This window comes from Sciurus carolinensis, chromosome 5 (genome assembly GCF_902686445.1).
Source record: "Sciurus carolinensis chromosome 5, mSciCar1.2, whole genome shotgun sequence".
NCBI lineage: Eukaryota > Metazoa > Chordata > Mammalia > Rodentia > Sciuridae > Sciurus > Sciurus carolinensis.
The window spans coordinates 60,281,299-60,302,524 of NC_062217.1; the positions used below are offsets into that span (position 1 = coordinate 60,281,299).

Consider the following 21,226-nt stretch of genomic DNA (forward strand, 5'->3'; position numbering starts at 1 on the left):
GAAGTTAACCTCACTCACTGACTGATCAGGGCTCTCTGCCCAGTCTGTGATGCGAGATTTCACTTTGATGAAACTTGCATGACTCTTAACTGGAATGTGAATAAACTTTCTCCACAAATTTTACCAGAAAACAATTTTGTAGATCATTAGAGAAATTTAAATTTTAACTTAGACCCATATTTTCAGAACATGTGTCTCAAAACCCAACAAATCTTCCTTGATTTATAAATGAAAGTGAAGTTTTATCATCATGTGTTTATCCAACAATTAGAGCATTATTAATCACTTTGGATGTTGACCAAGAATTAACACACTACAATCAGGAATTCAGAACATTTATTGCAAGAGCTGAATAATTGTAAATAACGTAGAACTGGCAAAGCAGTAACAAGGATAATTGTTTAGATATTTATTCTGTCAAAGTCATCAAACACCCCTCACAAACCGACAAAAATGTACTTCAATAAGCAATGCACCCCTACCCATTATTTTCCATTATATTGTGGAAAAATGTGAACTGCTATTTACAAAGTAATTTTATTTTTGGTAAGAACAAATTAACTATCAGATTAGCAAACCTTTTTTTTAAATTTTTTTTGTTTTATTTATTTTTTTTACTTTTAAACTGATGGTGAACCGTGGCATTAAGATAACTTTCACTTCTTTCAATAAAGACATTTTGTTGCATGCTATTTATTTGTTTAAATCATCTGTCATGCCTTAACAAAAACCTCCTAAGAATGTTCAAATTTGGATTGTTTGCACGTGCAACTGAGATCTTATTAACATTAGTTGTCACTGTGTTGGTTTGACCTAAGTGACAAAATGCTGGTACCTGCCAGGCATTGACCAACTATGATAACAAACAGTTAAACAGCAATAATTAGAGATTTATCCCTTTATTTCCCCCAACTACCCTACCTGGAGAATGTTCTGTTACATCATGAAGGCACAACACATTAAATATTTTGTGGCTATGGTCTAATAACACTTGTGTTACAACAACAGTATTGTATATGAGGATCAACACAAACTCTGTCATTTCAACAAAGTTGTAGACACACATTTGCCAAATTGAAACTATTTTTGAATAGTGATTTTTCTTCAATATATGCTAATTTTGATACATTAGTTTTGCATGAGTGACAAGTACAGGATATTATATCACTTTTGACGAATAACACTTTCCCATTACTCTCTCACTTAATAGTACTAATAAAGTGATTTTTGCTTTTGCCTACTTTGAAAATAAGGATATAAAAAAAATAGGTTCTGAATATCCAAGCTTTTGCAGAACTCCTCTTTTTTGTATAAAGTTCTTATTTTTTCCTTATATCTTTATTCTTTTACAGAATTCCGACATCATAAGATACCATTAAATGAATCAGATTTCAGAACCATTTTTAAACACAAGCGTTTAAGATCCTTTGAATGATGTGTGTCAAGACAGACTACTAACGCAGAAACACCTCACTAAAAGAAACAACAAAAATAACAATAAAGAGGTAAATTGAATAAAAAGGGAAAGAAGCAACCATAAACACAGAATTATGCTACAACAGTTTTAGGTGAACGCTATAAGTACACAAAAGTTGTTAATAATAACTTGCTTCTATTTACAAATACTTTAACACTGATTGACTTACAAGTGTTCACTAACGTTGTTAACAGCACAATAGGTTTAATGCTTATCTTTTTAAGTTTTGTTTGAAGTATAATGTCAAGTATAGCGGTCCCAGCATAAATCAATGACAAAAAAAGCACAATTTTCTAAAGATATGTTTGTCAGTCACTCTAATCCATGAAACTTTCTTACTCTCCAAATGCATATTCTATTGTTCATAGCAGCAGTCCAGGGTCAAAATAAAATGCAATAATAAAATAAATTGCACAATGGAGAGATCTCTGGAGAGCTTAATTAATTCTAGTAAACAAGATCACATGGCTAGTAGAACTATCTTCTCTCTCAAGTTGCCAAACATTGTCTCCTCCATGGTGCTAACACAAAGTTATGGATATCCCTGCTATAAGGGGCATAGTTGTAGAGATCTATTGGATACATAAAGCTCTGACACACACGGTATTAGCATGTCTATTTAGATTAAGGTTATTAGGTCCCATATAGCCTTATCTTAGAGTTGGTGCTCCTTAGGACTCTCAATAGCACCTCCTGCTTGCTTATATGACTTCAGATTTGCCAGAGGAATGTCTGTCATGTGGCTGCCATTGTTGAAATGGCCTTCATTGGAGCCAAACTGCTTACGGTCATTGAACTGATTCCTGTTGCTGTCTTCTTTCCAGGCTCTGGTCAGAGTGTGCCCATTCACAAGCTTGTCTTTCTTGACCCATTCTTTCTGGGGTGCAAAGGTTGAGAGAGGAGATTTCGGGTGTTGATATGGACCCAAGCCAGGAGGCATCCAGCAGTTATCAGAGTGACCCAAAACTAAGCATTCTTGAGTGCACATCTCTGTTGCCTCAGCTAATCCTCGGGGACCCAGGGGCCCATCTGTAGAGACAAGATACAGAGAATGTTAAGAAAGAAGGTGGTTAGGATCCTTATTTAAAATGATCTTTTGAGAGAGAAAATACATTGGGGTTATCTCATTTTTTTCTTGAAATTGTATCAAGTGATCCAGCCTTGGTAACTCATTGAGACCCTGTTTCAAAGTAAAAAAATAAAAAGGGCTAGTGCTGTGGCTTAGTGGTAGCATGCTCCTGGATTCAATCCCCAGTACCATATACACAGTATCACATATGCAAAGATTAACAGAAAAGCAATCAAATTCCTCCAGAGGAACAAAGACTTATTTTTTCTTCCTTTAGCCTTTGTTTATAGACAGAAATAAAACTAACTGTCTTGATAGACAAAAAGATACATTTGGGTAAATAGGGATAACTCTTTTTGATCAATCTCTTCATAATATAGGAATTATCACTGATCTATATTATAAGAGTTCTCAGGAAAAAAATTAAATTTAATGAAAACTATAAAAAGTAGGAAAATTTATTTGCAGAGTTGAATATGCAAATTCTACAAGTGCACAAAAATGTGAAGCAAACAGTACTTGAAACATCATTAAAATGAACATTCTAAATAGCTATATAAAATATTGTTTTTTCTGTATAGGCATTTATTTTTACATTTAAAGTCATATGAAAATATTTTCACAACTTTTTAAAAAAGATTAAATACTCATTTTAAAGAATATCATAATAAACTTATCATACTAAAGTCATACGAAGTCCACTGCAAGTATTCTGAAAACCAAGTAAATAAAGAAAGCTTTTGCATCCAAAGACAGTATTTGGGTACTGTAGGCCTAACTAGTTTCTGATTACTAAAGTACAAAACTGAAGCTAAATTGCTAATTGAATCACATGGAATCTAACATTCATGGGGGAAAATCATGATAGGATTTTTCTTTTATTTATTTCACTAGCAGGTAATCTAAAGCACACTTTTAAATCAGTATTTCAAAAGGAAACTCTTCCATTCATGTAAAGAAGAAAATATTTTCTTTATTGAAAAATAACAGTCAAATGGTTAAGGAATACATTGGAGTTTTTCATGTGTTTTTTCCCCCTTGATTAAATAGTCAAGTGATAAGTGATAGCTTGGAAATTAGGAATTGATTTTATGAATGAGGTTAAGTGCATAGGCAAGAAAACCTCAGTTATAAAGCATTTTCTAAAGCAGAGTCATCAGAAAAAGAAAAAAAAAAAGGTAGACAAAAACATACCTGCAAGTTTACCTACATGACAATTAAAATACCTGAAAAATAACTGGAATGGAAGTCTTTGCTGAAATCCACATTATTATAACTAATACTTCCAGATGATCAATAATCGTGAGCCTTTTATGTTTACATCCATTTGCCTTAATAAAATTCTAATTATTTCTTGTATATGAAGAAAGATCAGTTGAGAAAGGCAGTAGTTGAAGTAACAATCTAGTAAGTATCGGAAACAGACATCAGATGCAAGAGCAATGTGGTGAAAATGCACTATTTCATACAATCTCAAATTTGAGTCAGTTCTTTAGATCTAAAAGATAATTCTTGAGGATAACTGTAAAATTCCTTCCCATTTGATGTGTATTCCCAGTCCCTCAAAAGCAAACAGTTTTATTTTGTTTAAACACACATTCATTACTTTAAACTATTTCTCTCAAAAACCTCCAGTGATGACCTACTTCCTTGGATATTTAATTTAAATTTCTCTATGAGCCTTTCTTGCCCTTTATAATTCGACCACACTTTAAAAGTTCAAACTAATTCATGACTGGATGGTTGGTGTTGGCATAACTAGTGACTCTCATCCACAAAGCTAACACACTTCACTCAAACCAATTCATGTTTCCTGCTTTAGAATCTCAGGTTTAGGAGGAGCTTTTTGCCTGGCCTGTTTTCTTTCAATTACTGATTCCTTCAAGGGTCAGCCTCTGTCCCACATACCACAAGCAAACTGTAATAACTTTACTGATCCATGTGTCATAGATACCTTAAAGATTTGCACAGCCCTTTCCTTTACTGAGGAATAATAAATTTCCTCATGGATCTCCTCCAACTCTTGCTGCAATTCCATTTCTGTCTTTGGGGGAAGATTCTGAACATTTAAAAGTTTTTAATTTAGTTTTCTCCCAACTAGATTGAAAATTCATTGATGGAAAAGAAACTGATCTATCAGTCTTCTGATTCCCTCATAGTGCTGAGCAATAGTGATGATCTATGAACAATGCTAATTGTTAATTAAAATTTTATGAGGTTGAAAATGTTCTGAGAATTAATAAAGATACCCCCCGCTTAAAGGCAGAGCTTAAGTAATTATAATAGAAGATGCTGATTTCACAAAGCTCACACCAAAAACTCTTCAACAGTGAATTCTTTTGCTTAGCAATACTTTGTGGCAGTTAATAAATGAAATATTTAACTTCTGTTAGATACATTTACTCCTTTCAAATTTCAACAGAGATGAAGTAGTTAATCATCAATTTGATGCACAACCCATAATCTTTACTTTTCCAGTGTCATCAATGTTTGTCTTTTCTTGGTACTATCTCCAAAGGTATGGGGGGGGGGCGGATTATCAGCTACCTCAGAAATGTCATTAGTTCAGGGTTTTAAAAAAAAAAGATTTTTATTTGTTCTAATTTCTTGTACATGACAGTAAAATACATTTATACATTTAGATGGCTCATACATAAATGGAGTGTAATCTCTCATTTTTCTGATTATACATATTGTAGGATCACATCGGTCATGCAATCATATATGTATATGAGGTAATAATGTCTGGGGAAAAAAGTAAAAAAATATGCATAGTTGTTTTTAAATTAACCTTACTTTACATACACAATCATCTAATTACATTAAGACCTATTACCCAAGGATTGAGAATGAGATATTTAAGTCTCTATAAGTATTTGTAGACCTTAAGTTGACAAATTGAGTGACACATTTTGATAGAGTATAATCTTATTTTTTTCTTCTCATAAAGAGTAAAATTTAATTATTCCACAAAAATTTACTGAACACACACAGTAGACTAGCATTGGAACAAGGAACCAGGAATACAGCCGTTAACAGAAGTCTATCTACACTTATTCTGGAACTGCAATATGACCTTGGAAACAATTGGCTTAGGAGCAGTGAAAAGAGAGGGGAAAACAAAGTGTCATTAATTCAGGCAGACTCTTCTTTCTACAAGGTAACAGACAAAAAGATATTGTTCCAAGTTGTAACATTTTAATTAAAGTTTTGTGCTGTGCAAAATCGCTAACTGGAAAAAAACATGAGTTTCTTGCCATTAAATGATGTTAATTGCTGTTTAAATCTCTTTGAGAAATGTTCTGTTCATGATTCACTCATAAATGAATCTGAAGGAATTTGATAATGTCTGTAAATAAACTTATAGAAGCTTTATACATTGTTGGGTAAATCTTTTAAGTGCGTAATATTTGAAGATCCATCCGTAAGCTAGACACAATCACACTGGCACAGATGAAAGTAAGAAATTTATGTTGCAACTCCAAACAGGAGAAACCTTCCAGGAAGAGCCACATAAGGGCTGCACCTGGAAACAAAGCACTAAGAAGCTGGAAATCTCAGGGGCACTTATGTATGAATACAGAGAATTGTTAGTTAAGATTCAGGGTTCTCTTTATATAGAATAATGTGAATAATTTCTCAGGTACCAGGTATATGAGCTATCTCAAATTATCTAGTACCTGTCCCTACACTAATTAAGGTGGATGCTGACACATTAGCATGAGAGATTTAGCAGGGAAGTGGTGGTTTCCAATTCATTTCTCTCATTTTTAGAACCATGTGAATTTCATGTACTTTCAAAAAGAAAAAAGCTTTTTAAAAACATGTTTTATGGAATATTAACATTTTTCAATTTATCAATGAAAATAAGCTATGGTTCTCCATCAAATAAATTAACTATCAAAGAATTATTGCTAGTATTATGGTATGCATTAAGCTAAAATTCTCTACCTTTGACACATTTTTGTTATAATTATAAATAATGTTCTACATGATGAGTAATTATATTAGTTTTCATTCATACATTCAACAAACTTAATATGTATTAGAAAAATTACTCTGCTGGATTAATAGATGTCTTGAGGATTTACATGTCTGCATGTGGATGTGGGTATAGGAGTGTTTGATATGTGTTCATGGATATATGTGTTTTCTATGTTTCTCTTAAACTTTGTAAAGTCTGAGTTATGCTACAGCATGAAATAATGTTTATAATTCTGATCAGGGTTCCAAATGGCTTATAATTTCTATAATTCAATAATTATACTAAATTCTTTCCTTAAAAATAAAATAATTGAATTATTCTGGCATGATATTTTTAACACTGAAAAATTAATTTTTAATAAAATGAAATTATTTGGTCCTTTTCACATTCTTCAGTTTGAGGTTAGTCATTCTTTATTTTGGAACACTTGTATAAAGATTCAAGTGCTGATAAAACTGCATAAGTCATTTACTTCTTTCTTTATATTTTGAAAACTAAAATAAAGTATATGACAAAAGGATCTTGAAAGTTGTCTTGGTTAATATTTATATCAGGTGTCAAAGTACTTCTCATTCCATCTTTGCACAAGCAACTTTCTCACTGAAAAACAAAAAATATTTTCCAAAAGTTTCAGAAAACTGCCTGCATTACTAACTTCTATAGCTACTGGCTTAAAATGTGAAACAATCCAAGTTAGTGGAACTCCAACTAGACTTTAGCAGATACTTGAGTGGTCCTTAATCTCATTTTATTATACCTGGAAGCAGAACTATTACTTCATTGATTAACTCACTGCTGTAATTAACAAGTAGCTTCTGGCTTGTTGACCAGTAGTTTTTCAACCTGATTATTTGAAACCTTTTAACTCCAAAGTTTCAAACTGATATAAAAAAATCCTCAGACTCTTTTACATTCCTGATTAGATTCCAGATAGTATGAAGTTTTTGCCTTTTAATAACTTTTCTATCTTTTTTGTCTTTTCTGGAGATCGAACTCAGGGCCTATTATGTATATAATAGGCAAGTGCTCTACCAGTAATCTATATCCACAGGCCAGTGAATTAATTTTTCTTAGACATTTTACTGTTTCTTAGAACTTACCATTGGGTAAAATACATTTTAATCAGATTATTACAATGAAATTGTGAAAAAATATAAGTAATTTTCATATCATTTTGGATCACATCTCACTGAATTTTTTGTTAAGTTCTTCAATGGGGATCATCTTTCAAAATTCATTTTTATTACGAATATTAACTCATATTAACTGTATAAATTAATGGGTTTCACTGTGACATTTCCATTCATGTGTACATGTGATTTGATGACATCCATACTCCATAGTAACCTCAATTGCTCTTCTCTCTCTTCTTTCTCACCCTGCCCCTGTTCCCTTCCCTAATAGTCCCTCTTCTACTTTTAGGTCCCCACCAGTTTCCTCATATGAAAGAGAATATGTGATACTTGTTTTTCTGTGTCTGGCTTACTTTGCTTAACACAATGCTTCCAGTTCCATACATTCTTCTGCATGTGACACAACTTCATTCTTCTTTTGGATGAATAATATTACATCATGTATATATACCATATTTTCTTCATCCATTCATCTTCTGAGAGGCACCTAGGCTGAATCCATAAATATAGATACACAGATATGTCTTTTGTGTGCTGACTTTAGTTCTTTCAGTATGCATCCAGGAATGTTATATCTGAATCACATGGTACTTTTATTTTTAGTTTTTTGGAAACTCCACATGGTTGTCCATAGTGACTGTACTAGTTTGCTTCCCCATCAATAATATCTAGCGATTCCTTTTTGTTCCACATTCTCTCTAGCATTTGTTGTTTGTTTGTTTACTTTTGATTAGTAGCCATTTTGAATGGGGTGACATATAAAGTCAATGTTGTTTTGATTTACTTTTGCCTGATGGCTGAAGATATTGATGATTTGATGATTTGTGTGTGTGTGTGTGTGTGTGTGTGTGTGTGTGTGTTATTTATTTTTAATTTTTTTGGTACCAAGGATTGAACTCAGAGAAACTTAACCACTGAGTCACATCCACAGTCTTTTATTTTTTATTTTGAGACAGGGTTTCACTAAGTTGCCTAGGGCCTTGATAAGCTATCTGAGGCTAACTTTGAACTTGCAATCCTCCTGCCTCAGCTTCCCAAGTCACCGGGATTACAGGCACGTGTCATTGTGCCTTGCTGATTTTTTTAAATATATTTATTGACCATTTATACTTTTCCTATTGAGAAGAGTCCTTTCAGATAATTTGCCTATTTCTTGATTAGATTACTTGATCTTTTGTGGATGGATATTTTGAGTTCTTTATATAGTCTAAATACTAATCATCTTTCAGATGAACAGATGGCAAAGATTTTCTCCTATTTTTAGATTGTTTCTTCATTTGTTGATTGTTTCCTCTGCTTTACAAAAGCTTCTAACTTTGATGTAATTCCATTTGTCAATTTTTGCTTTTTTTTTTTTCCTGAGCTATTTGGGTCCTATTTCAGAAATCTTTGTCTGGGCCTATATCTTGAAGTGTTTTCTCTGTTTTCCTTTAGCAGGTTCAAAGTTTCAGTTTTTACCTTAAGATCTGTGATCCATTTTCAGTTGATTTTTATACAGGATGAGAGATATGGATCTAGTTTCAATCTTCTGCATGTAGATATTCAGTTCTCTCAAAGTGATTTGATGAAGATGTTATCTTTTCTCTGATGTATTTTTTGGCATCTTCATTTAAAAATTATCAGGTTGCAGATGTCTGGTTTTATTTCTGTGTCTTCTATTTTATTCCATTGTTCTACCTTGCCTCTTGTCATGCCAATACCATGATGTTTGTGTTACTATCACTCTGTAGTATGTTTTGAAATCAGGTATTATGATACCACCAGCATTTCTCTTTTTGCTCAGAATTGCTTGACTATTCAGAGTCTTCTCTGCTCCTATATGAATTCTAGGACTGCTTTCATGTTCAATGAGGAATGTTATTAGTACTTCAAAGGGATTCCATTGAATCTGCAGATCATTTTCAGTAATATGGTCACTTTCACAATACTAATTTTCCCATCTGTTAAAGAGAGAATACCATCCTCTAGGGTCATATTTTATTCTTGAGGCTATTGTGAATAAAATTGGTTTCCTCATTTCTTTCTCCATGAGTTAATTATTACTGAAAAAGTCGATTATCAAATGTTGACTTTGTATCCATCTATTTTGCTGATTTTATCAATTCTAAGAGTCTTTCTGTGGGGTCTTTAGGGTTTTTTAAGTGTGGAATCATATCATTTGCAGAAAGGTATAATTTGACTTCTTTTGTATTTGCATATCTTTTATTTCTCTTATTTCCTTGTTAAAATTTCAATTACTATATTGAATAAGATTAGTGAGAGATGATACCCTTATCTTATTCTTGATTTAAAGGAAATATTTCCAGTTTTAACCCATTCAGTATGATGTTGGTTAAGGTCGGCTGTATCTAACCTTTGCTATGCTGAGGTATAGTATATAAAAACCTAATAACTTCAGGGCCTATATCATGAAAGAAAATTGAATTTTATCAAAGATAAGTTATGCATCTATTGAGAAAATCATGTAAGTTTATCCTTGATTCTATTTGTGTGTTTTATTACATTTATTGTTGATGAAAAACATATCTGATTGTCATGTTATAATGCATTTTGTGGCAAAAACATATGTAGTTATTTTTATGAAAAATGTTCTTCTCCAAACTTCTAATTTGGATGCTTTTCCCTAAGGCTTTATATTAGCACAAGTGTGTAGAATGCTAACACTTGTGCATCACTAAACATCTTATAATAGTAGATACACATACTGATTTGAGTTTGATAAAGACATTTCCTTGACATCTTATATTTTTTCTCTACACTTGCTGTTATGAACGTGCTGAGAAAAATCTTAATTTTTACACTTCTTACTTAACCTGATCATTCTTTGCACAATAAAATTTAGGAAAACAAATTTTAATTTTAATTTTTCCAAAGAGGGATGCAAAAACATTTAGTATTTTTTACTAACTCATTTTCAACCTCAAGTTCATCTTTTTTCCTTTCTTTCATATTCTTTTTTTAAACAAGATGTAATAGCAAAATGATTAATTATATATTTTGTATAAGACCTTAAACAGGAAAGTTAAAGGTAAAGATTTAGATAAGTCTAATATATTTCATAGACACCCTAATATCCACTATTCCATAATCATGGTCTGTATTTATTGAGTTGCTTAAAAATCAAATCAGTAAATTTGTTTTGAAATCTATACATAGAATGATGTACATAGGTTATAGGCAAATACTAATCATTTTACATAAGGGACATGTGCGTGTGTGGGTTTTGGTGTGGGGGAATGGTTCCTGGAAACATTTCTTTGCAGATACTTGAGGGTCAACTGTCATTTTGAGAGAAATATTTCCCATTTATTCACTTAAATTCTTTTAATTCAGCTCTTGTTAGGTTTGAAAATTATTGCATAAAATATCTAAAATCAGAACCAATTAAGAAATCTCAACTAATGTGATCATCATAAGTAGGGCAAAAAGAAACTGATTTTAGCCCTAGCACAACAATGAAAAATTGTGGATTTTGTGAAAGTAATATCAGATTTCCTAACTCCAAGTCTTTTATTACAAATTAAGAGAAAAAGATCAGATTTTGATGTGTGAGATTTATATATTCTTTTATTTTTTTAAATATCACTGTGGTTTGTCATCCATATAACCTGATAATAAAACTCTTCAAAGTTATTTATATTTAATTAATGAGAAGTAGAAGTCAGAGCAAAAAAAAATTATAAGTCTTTTGTTCTGGTAGATTATTACTTAGGTTGCACTCCAGTTTTGGATTGTGAAATTATATTTAGGATAACTCTACATATTTTTACATTTAAATAAAAACTTGATGGTTTTATCAAAGTTTTATCTTGTATTTCAGATTTAAGAAAATTGTGAATGCATCTATAGTCACCTTAAAAAAAAAAAAAACACACACACAAAAGCCCACACCAGCAGGATTTAACAAAACTTTTGCTTAACAAGTAAACAAGGATTAAATGTTTTACACGTTCTCATACGGATTTTTTTTCCTTGGTCACAGATGAAAAGTCAACATTTGCAGATGGAGAAAGTCCAAATACAATAACACATGGCCACCCCAAGCAGCAGATTCTCTGCCAGAGAGGATATTGCTATTTGGACAGACTTTATAGTTCACAAAGAATGGAGAGTACTTCTTTATACATCTTCAGCCTTCTTCTCCTTCATTGCATGAATATTAGCTGACTTTTTCCTCATCTGCTAAAGCTAAGTGCTAAAAGGAAAATTATCTCTAATACTTTTATGTATCAGGGATACATTAAATGTTTTATTCACCATTAGTATTTTATATTGTTATCAAATGAAGGACAATAGTCTAATGAGACAGACTTTTATTGATTAAATAAATTTTGACTAAATTACTTACATTATTGAGGATCATATTTACTTTCTTCTATAGTTCATAATTTCTTTTAATGAGATTTGATGTCTTTCATAAAAAAACTCAATCATGTACTGATGTCTTCTAAATTATTCTCCATTTCTTGCAAATTGAATTGTTTTTAAGAAAAAAAAATAGGTAAATCTCATTGATCTGAAACCCCTTTTATAAAGCAGATCGAAGGTTTGAAACAATGAAATAATTTTTTAGAGAGTAATTTCTGGTGGAAAACTAAGATTAAAAGGAATAAACAACTTCCATTGTCGCTGGCTCTTTGTGGTACCAAATCCACAGATATTTGTCACCGCCTGCAGCAACAATTTGCGCGGGTCTCTATCGGTGGTGGACTGGAAACTGAGCCACTTCTATTTCTGAGTTCTTCCTTCCTTGCTTGCTTGTTTATAGAGGATCGAGGAAATGAGGCTTACTTGCTTTGAGAGGAGAGAGAGAGAGAGAGGCTTTGCTTATTGGAGAGAAAGAGACTTTGCTTAAGAGAGAGAGACTACACTTTCAGAGATCTTATCTTCTTAGTTCTGCTGCTTCTTCTTAAAGGTGCGTCCTGCATCCTGTGAACTAAGGGTGCGTCTACCTAAGGTGCTTTAGTGATGTGTTCCGCGTACTGTGATCTGCAACCTAAAGATGTGTTCTCAGTCCTCCGCTCTGCGATCTGCCTTCCGCCGCTGCCCCTACTAGCTGCTTCTATCTGCTTGCCACTTCTTCTTCCTTTCTGCTAATGGCTTCTCTGCTTCTTTCTGCTATCTGCTGCTCTTGCCTTCTACCTACTGCCTGCTTATATTCCCTCCAGGAGGCGGAGGGCGGGGCCACGCCAGTTGAGATCAGGCGAGGAGCCAGCTGTTCAATCACGAGCAGGCGGGAGCAGGAGCACTGGGGAACACCTTGCTCGCCTACTACCGATGTGATCAAAATAGCTTCTGGCTGGCTGCCAGGCGCCATCTTGGTGAGTGCGCATGGCATAGCCCCCAACATTCCATAATCTTATGTCCCCTTTAAAAAGTCGTAGTTCAAATTTAGGGTGGTATTACATAATGTGAAGTAATTTCCCTTTACACAATATCCTCTGTTTCCCATGTCCCAGAACTATTTAATCAGACTGGGCATGGGGACTGTTGAAGTTCATTTTCATACTCAGGGTCTTCCAAAGATCCTCACTCATCACTGCTGTCTGGATTCTCTCCTAGACTCCGGGCTGGAGGTTCAACTTCTCAGTCTTCAGTGGGAAGAGTCCCAGCTGATTTTGACCATCAGGAAAATTAGAAGAAATGCTTCATGAATTATCATGGAATTAAAGACATAAAATTTATATATTTTAAAGATGTCTGATGTATTATTTTTTAAGTTGAATAAAATATCAATTATAGTCCAAGTGTCCTGTAAGTGTATTTGTGTATATGTTTTATACTTGGAATGTCTAACCATCATTTTGGATTAAAATATCATAGCTGAGCAATTCTAAAATGTTAATATGCATATGGATCACCTAGGGAAATTATTAAAATGCAGATTATGCGTCAGTAAGTGTGGGTGGGTCCTGAGTTCCTGAATTTCTCAAACTTCCTCAACTAATGCTGCTGCTTATATTCATGAATCACACTTGGAGATTCAAAGACTTGGAGGACTTAGTCTCTCTATCCTGTCTATTCTCAGGACTAAACTCCTACAAGTCCTCAGATTTCATTAGGCACTAGAATTAATTTGAAGGCTTTTAAACATAGATTTCTTGATCCTATCCAGAAATTTTCATTCAGTAGATCTGAGAAGGAGCCCAAGAATTTTCCATCTCAGGTGTTGCCACACTCTGATTCCTCCAGTCTGTCACTAACCTCACAATAAGCATGGGTTCCCTTGATGGCAATGAAGCCTTCTCCAAACCTGTAACTATTGAAATGCTCAGGACTTGTTATCTATATTCTCCCTACATGAACCGTCTTATAATGTGGACTTACATATATATGCTGATGATTTCCTCATATATCTGTCTAGGCCTTTGTCTTTCTTCTAGGGACAATATCAGTTTATCTGACTCCCTATTAGATTTCTAACTGGAATTTCCAAATTACATAATTTCTGTATTTTTTTTCCAAATCTACAAACCTGCAACTGTCTCTGAATTTATCATCGTTGCATGTGACATACCCATTGTCAGGATGCTGAATACAAAAAACCTAAGAATTAGTCATCCGTGACACCTATTAGGCAGAAATTTAAAATGTTCCTCCTCTCAATATTTCCCACCATAATTCCTGAGACTATGAATCACACCAGTAATTATATTGAATTATATGACAAAGATGTCACACCAGTAATTATGATGAATTATACAGCAAAGGGGATTTACAGGTATAGTAAGTTTACTAATCAGTTGATTTTTAGTTAATGAAAAAGACAGTGGGTAGATCCAACATAGCTTTGAAGGTGAAAGAACCAAAGGATGTGAGAACACCTTCTTAGAACTGAAAACACCCCCCCCATCGAAAGTCCAGTACAACAGAGATCTCAGTCCTATACCCACAAGGAACTGATTTATGCCAATGAATGATCTGCCAGCCTATTCTTCCTCTGAGCCTCCAGATCAGAGTCCTGCTCAGCTGAATTGATTTTAGTAGTCTTGGGGTACCCAAACCACATCAAGCCCATCTAGACTCCTGAGATTAAAAAAAAAAAAAAAAAGTTAGACTATAACTCTAGGCTGCTATAAGCTGCTAAAATTGTTAAAATTTATTCCTAAGCAATAACTTATACAACACTTTTCTTCTACTCAAATCACATAATCAGTCACCTAGTAAGTCCTTTAGTCCATCAACTTCACTGCAAATTTAGCAACTCAGGGTACCATCATTTCCTATCAGGACTCATTCTTCCACTCTTTCAACATTCTAGTCTCTAATCTGTAACTAAAGGCAGCATACATGTATTAGCTTCCTGTTGGGCTATAACAAACTGCCACAGATCTAGTGGCTTAAAACACCCATTTACACTCCTACAGTTCTGGAAGTCAAAAGTGTGAAATCAATTTCACTAGGGTAATTCACAGTGCTAGGCTGGTTTCTTCTGGAAGTTCTGAGGGAAGAATCCATTCTCTTTTCTCTGTTCCTACTTCTTGAGGCCATCTGTGTTCCTTGCAATGTGGATCCTTCCTCCGTTTTCCAAGCTCAATCACTCCAGTCTCTACTTTAAAGGTCACATCACCTTCTCCTCTGACTCCTCCTGTATTCCTCTTATGAAGACATCTATGATTATAATAGATCACCTAGGATGATCTCATCTCAAAGTGAGATCCTTAATCACATCTGCAAAACCCCTTTTGTCCACAGGTGGTAACATACTGATGCATTCTGAGTACTGAGGTATAAATCTGTTTGGAGGAACTATTATTCAGCCTAACACAATATGTAAAGCAGAATACTTCACTCGCCTGCTTCCAATCTTATCTGGGGAAAAGCCACACTCTTCCTCATGGTCCAGAAAACCCCTTATGATCTGGTCCTGCCCAGTTTCCTAATCTCACACCAACCTCCATCCTTATATTCTTCTGTGTGCCACACTGATTCTTGTTATGCCTTAAATATATCATGCTCAGTTTTGTCTCACAGTCTTTAGATTTTCTATTACTTATGCCTAGAACATTCTTTTTTTTTATTGTAAACAAATGGGATACATGTTGTTTCTCTGTTTGTACATGGCGTAAAGGCATACCATTTGTGTTAGAACATTCTTATTTTATGTAGAATAACCCATTCTACTTCATTTAGGTGTTTCAGTCAATTCTTCACTAGATCATTTCCTGACCACTGTTAAAGATAATAATCTCCTCTACTCTGTCATTCTCTATCCCCTTACCCATCTTTATTTCTCTTTCCATATTTCACTAGCTATCACTTCATATTTATTTGTTAATAGTCAATCTCTCTCACTTTGATGTAAGTGCCACAAAGTTAAGTAGTTTGCTCTTGTAATAACTATATCCTCAACATCTATTGCTGCAGTCTGGGACATTGCAGAAAATTATTAGAAATATTTAAGACAGAAAAACATGTATAAGGTTTGTACTAGATCCCAAATCAGCACGCTAACATAAAAACTGCATATAGACCATTAGGAGAAAAATACTTTCCATCAAAGAAATAGTTAATAACAGGGCTATTTCTAACCTACACCTTACAGGTATTGGTAAGAATCCATAACCTAATAATTCACCAAGAGAATATTTAGAATATCTAAATGGTATTAACATGGGCAAAATAGATGTTTTCAAAAGTACTTATATTCTGCCTTACTTTGGAGTTGCAACAAATGGGACTACTCCAAGTAAAACATAATTAGGGTGCTTCCTATATCCCCTCTCACCACTTAATCACACCAGACAGTTCATAATTCCTTCAACAACAGAGCTTTTTAGATGTCTTCAGAAATCCAGATTTACAGGATATATAACAAAGCAATTCTTTAAAGCCCGGAGACACCAAAGTAATTATTAGCAATTATTCTGGGGCAGAGATCTAATAAGAGGCAGATAACTGTGCAGGATTTAGTCTTTGGTACAGGTACTTTCAAGTAAATGGGAAGATATGTATAAAACATTAAGTTGAATAACAAACACATTGAAAACATAAATGTAGTTTAGACTTTCTACAAATGTATTATTTTACCATGATAAAGGATACAATTACTTTTCATGAAGATTGGGGGGGGATGATTTTAAAAGAAGCTAATATGTGATATTAGAAGGCCTATAGAATATCATTGTGAAATTCATTGCTTACAGTCAGTTGTATAAAGAAAAACTACTCTAAAGATAGGAAAATAAAATGTTATATTTTGAAAGAATCTCAAAGGGAACTGTTGAAAATACCATTACTCCATTATTGAAAATGGCCTATATAAAAGAGTATTGTAGAGAGAAATCTTTCTCTCTCAGGGTGATGCATAGGATTACCCATTACAATCTAAAAAGTAAGATTATCTTTTAAAACACCTTGCAAATCCAGAGAATACTTCATTAATTCAGGTCTTTGAAAGATGAATTTATTTCCTAAAATGATAAATACTGCATGTGAATTTTTAACATTTATATAAAGTTGGCTGAAATTTTCCTTCATATTTTCTGCTCTGCTTATCAAATCATTGACTGCCAATTTTTTTTTTTTTTTTTTTTTTACTGAAAAGAGAGAAGTCACACTTTTTAAAACTAGGCTACTGTTTTATTGGTAGTTTGACCACTAGTTCCTAATATTCAATAGACATAATATAGACACAATATTGCCATATTTATCATTGAAAAATCATTGTCATTATAATTTTATATAAAAGTACATAGTATATAAAAGACATAGTACATTTGTCTCAGATGGAAAAAAAATCTTGCAACCTCAGTGTACTCTAATATTTAATTGAAAATCTTAAAAAAGTTGTCAAGATGAAGATAAAATTTGCATGCAAAACTTTAGGAATACCTGCATTGCCCTCAGAATAGTGCCATGTAAACATAAAAAAACAAATGGAAAGGAAACGGCCATGAGGTTCTCTGTCTAGGAGGAAAGCCTTTGGTAAGTAAAATTTGATCTTGTCTTCAGAGGGATTGGTTGTCTTTTGCTTCTGGGTTATTCCAATAACTTTTTTAAAAAGAGTTATGGTAGTCACATTAGGTTCTTATCTGGACCTGTTCTTCCTTTATAATAAAATATATTTGTATTATTCTCCATTATCTATTATTAAAATGACCCATCACATGAGCATGATTGGAGTTTGACTATTCTGATAAGCACATTAATATTACCATATTGTTGATCAAAATGTTAATTTTTATCTTTGGAGGGAGATGTAAACATCAGTGACAGCTTTACAAAACTGCTTCAATCCAAATGTATGGATGTTTGAGGGAGATGGCAGAGGAATGCAATTTTGAGATAGTTTCATTAAGGCATCCCTGAACTCATCCTGAGAAAACCTGACTCCCCTTCAGCCAGCACAGCTTAGATAATTTTAAGTGTCTTGACACGAAAGAGAACATGCTCAACGAGATTAGTGGAAGAATTTAATGAAGGGATTCTTCATAAAGTGTGGGCTTCAGAAAGTTAACTACCAGTGTTGAAAGAGGCAAGGACCTGGGAAACTAAGAAACTATCAAAACCCTGGGCCTGACAGTTCAAGATGAGGGAGAGATGTGCCTAGAACCTTGACAGAGCTGAAGAATACCTTGTATAAAATCCTAATGGCTTTGCTTGGGGCTGGATATTTACCCCAGAACCTCAAGTGTGCTTAGCATGTTCTACACTGAGTTATGCCCCAATCCTCATTAGTGACCTTTAATATAACCTTCTAATTTGCATCCAAGCTTTGAAGCTTTAACTGATATAAACATCATTTTAAAATTCTCTGTAGTCACCCACTGATAATCCCATCAGACACGACCAGTTTAGAAACAACACTGTGTACAAACTATAGTGATAAGTAAATCAGTTATTCAAATAATAATTAAGAATAAAAATTATTTAAGATTTCAGGGCAACCTTGGTAGTCAATGGAAACTATGTTAGTATGAATGAATGAAATGGTTCATGTGTTTTAAATATACTTAGAGAAAATTCTTGAAATGATGTGTTTATATATTTAACAAATATTACACACTGCTTATCCAAAACATTACAAAATAACTTGATCAGGCTTATATTTATTAGAAATAAATTTATTAGAAAATACATAAGAGTTTCTGTATCTGTTCAACTTCATGCAGTAAAATGTAATGGAAGCATTTGATTCCATTTTTGAGTTCTGGCATTATCCTCTGTGCCTCAGTCTACCACATCAATAAAAATCACATGACAGCTGGGCCTTACCAAATACTATCAATACTATTTAGGGCATCAGTTCATTTCTCTCTAATAGAAGTAACCTGCACAATGAACTTTTATTTTTTAATTTAGATGACATTCAAAGGTTACGAGATCTGTGAACCTTTGACAAGATTTATAAAGTTAACTTGTTGTCTAGAACAATTGGTATGGCTTTGATTCAAAATCAATTTCTAAGAGTATTTTTTTTCTGGGCAAAATACTCTAAAATGCAAAATGTTCTGTCAGCATAGAGTATAAATAGAACTCCAACAGACAGCATATTTCACAACCATGGTATAACCAATAAACTTCTTGGAGATATATTACTTGGTGGAATACACACACACACACACACACACACACACACACACAGAGTCAACTACCTATCCAAAAGCTAACTATCTTAGGAGTACCTTGTTGATAATCCTATTATTTAAGTTCAATTAACTATATATTGTAGACCTTGATTATATTTTCCAAGTTTCATTCTAATAAAATATAGCCCAGTTGATAGAAGATGAACTGAAGTTGTTGGATTAAATAGATGACATAAGATTAGCACATTGTAGCATGAGTGTTCTCCCTTTAAGCAAGGCCACTTAACTGAGTGTCTTTCCCTGTCAGAGTGTTGTTCACTAAATCAAAAGCATGGCTTCCTAGTAATTACTGCTACATTCACCAAAATGTATTCTCCTCTTAATTGAATATGCTGCACACACCCTAGGCAGAGCATAAGATATATATCTGGCATTGCTGTACAATCTTGCTTGATTGGACTCCTGAAGCAAACTATAAATATATACCAATGATTACAACCTGCTCTTTAAATTCTATGACATTAAGTTGAAGAATGTCAAAGTCATGAACCAGGAAACATATCAAAGATTTCCTTCAAAAGCTGGGTAATCATTTTCCATGGGATTTGTGCATGTATTATAAAATGAAGATTTAATTTTTGAACCCACTTATTTGCAGGGGTAAAGGATGATGTTCTAACTGATTTTTTTAAAATGAACTAGAAACAAAAGAAATGAATCATATTTTCCTTATATATATAAAATGGTGGAATAAGAAAGACATCATTACCCTATGTACATGTACGATTACACTAATGGTATGAATCTACACCGTGCACAACCATAGAAAAGAAAAGGTATACCCCATTTGTGTACAATGAATCAAAATGCAGTCTGCAAAAATAAAAAAAAATAATTTAAAAAATGATCACATTTCTGTGAGTAAAGGTGAATAAGCATGGATAAAGATCAACATAACACTGAGCAATTTTGTATATATATGAAATATGTTTTTGGTTCATGCTCATCATTACTTTAAAAAGTTGTTTGAAAGTATGGTATTTGACTGGCTGCCTACTTTCGATTCCTAGGGTTGTCACTCAATACATGAAATTTTAACCTGTTTTGATTTGTTTGTTTGATTAAAATGGTCATTGTAGATGAATGGGTTATGTTGGTAAAACATTTGTTTAAAAAGCAAACAAGCAAACAAACAAATCTTAAAATTCCATTCTCTACAGTGGTTCATGCTAAAAGATAAGCAAGGCTTATCTGTATTTTCTGAACTCCAATGAGATTTGAAATAGACTTCTTGTGTTTTCCCTTTGTAGACCACTCAAGCTTCCCCCCTGAAGCTTACTAAGGAGTAGAAGTTTGCTTGTGTGACTCATTTCTTGTTCAGTACCACAGGGCTTCTTGTATTTAGCTCTTGTGCCAATAGTTAAGAAATATCGTAGGCCTGTGAGGTGACTGTGTCACCAACTGTATTAAATGTAAATCATGATCCAAACTGATAAAATGATATGAATTATGTTAACAGGACCACACAGTATACATTTGGGAGCATAGAAAGTGTGATGGTGATGATGATGATTTGGAATTGATAGCAAATTTGTGTCACATTATTTTTGCTGTTCTCTTGTAGGGCATGCTAATTTTTGCCTTATTTTTAAATTTCATTCTATGAAGAAAACATGCTGGGGTCAGGGTATTGAAGTCCCTAACAAAATGTACCAACTAAATGGAAAGGAGCCAAGACATCCCATTCTGTCTGGTTATCCCAATGACAGATGCAAATTAACTTAGGATCATTTTGGCTGGGATGATCAATATTGATTGTGAAAATGTCCTCTGCTCAGTTTGTCACACACAGACACTGCATAAGTGTTTAAACACATTAATCAAGAGTCTGACGCAGTGAAGTTCAACTTGAGTGGCAGCACTAAGAGAGCTTAGGGACTGGAAAGCAGGCTGGATTTGAGGTAAGCTGGCAATCTATCCCTGTTTATGATTTTACCACCTTGCTCTGACACATCTTTTCTCAAGCCATCT

At 33.5% G+C, this 21,226-nt stretch overlaps 1 protein-coding gene across 8 annotated transcripts in view; it reads right to left on the minus strand.

Annotated features, from left to right (window-relative positions):
• Positions 1-325: 325 nt before the first annotated feature.
• Positions 326-21,226, minus strand: part of Pcdh9 (protocadherin 9) — an 866,304-nt gene continuing 845,403 nt past the window's right edge. For all 8 annotated transcript variants that reach the window (XM_047552459.1, XM_047552458.1, XM_047552456.1 and 5 more), the window contains one exon: positions 326-2,506. In XM_047552459.1, coding sequence (XP_047408415.1) covers positions 2,133-2,506 — 374 coding nt within the window. In that variant the 3' untranslated portion in view covers positions 326-2,132. The remainder of the gene's footprint in view (positions 2,507-21,226) is intronic.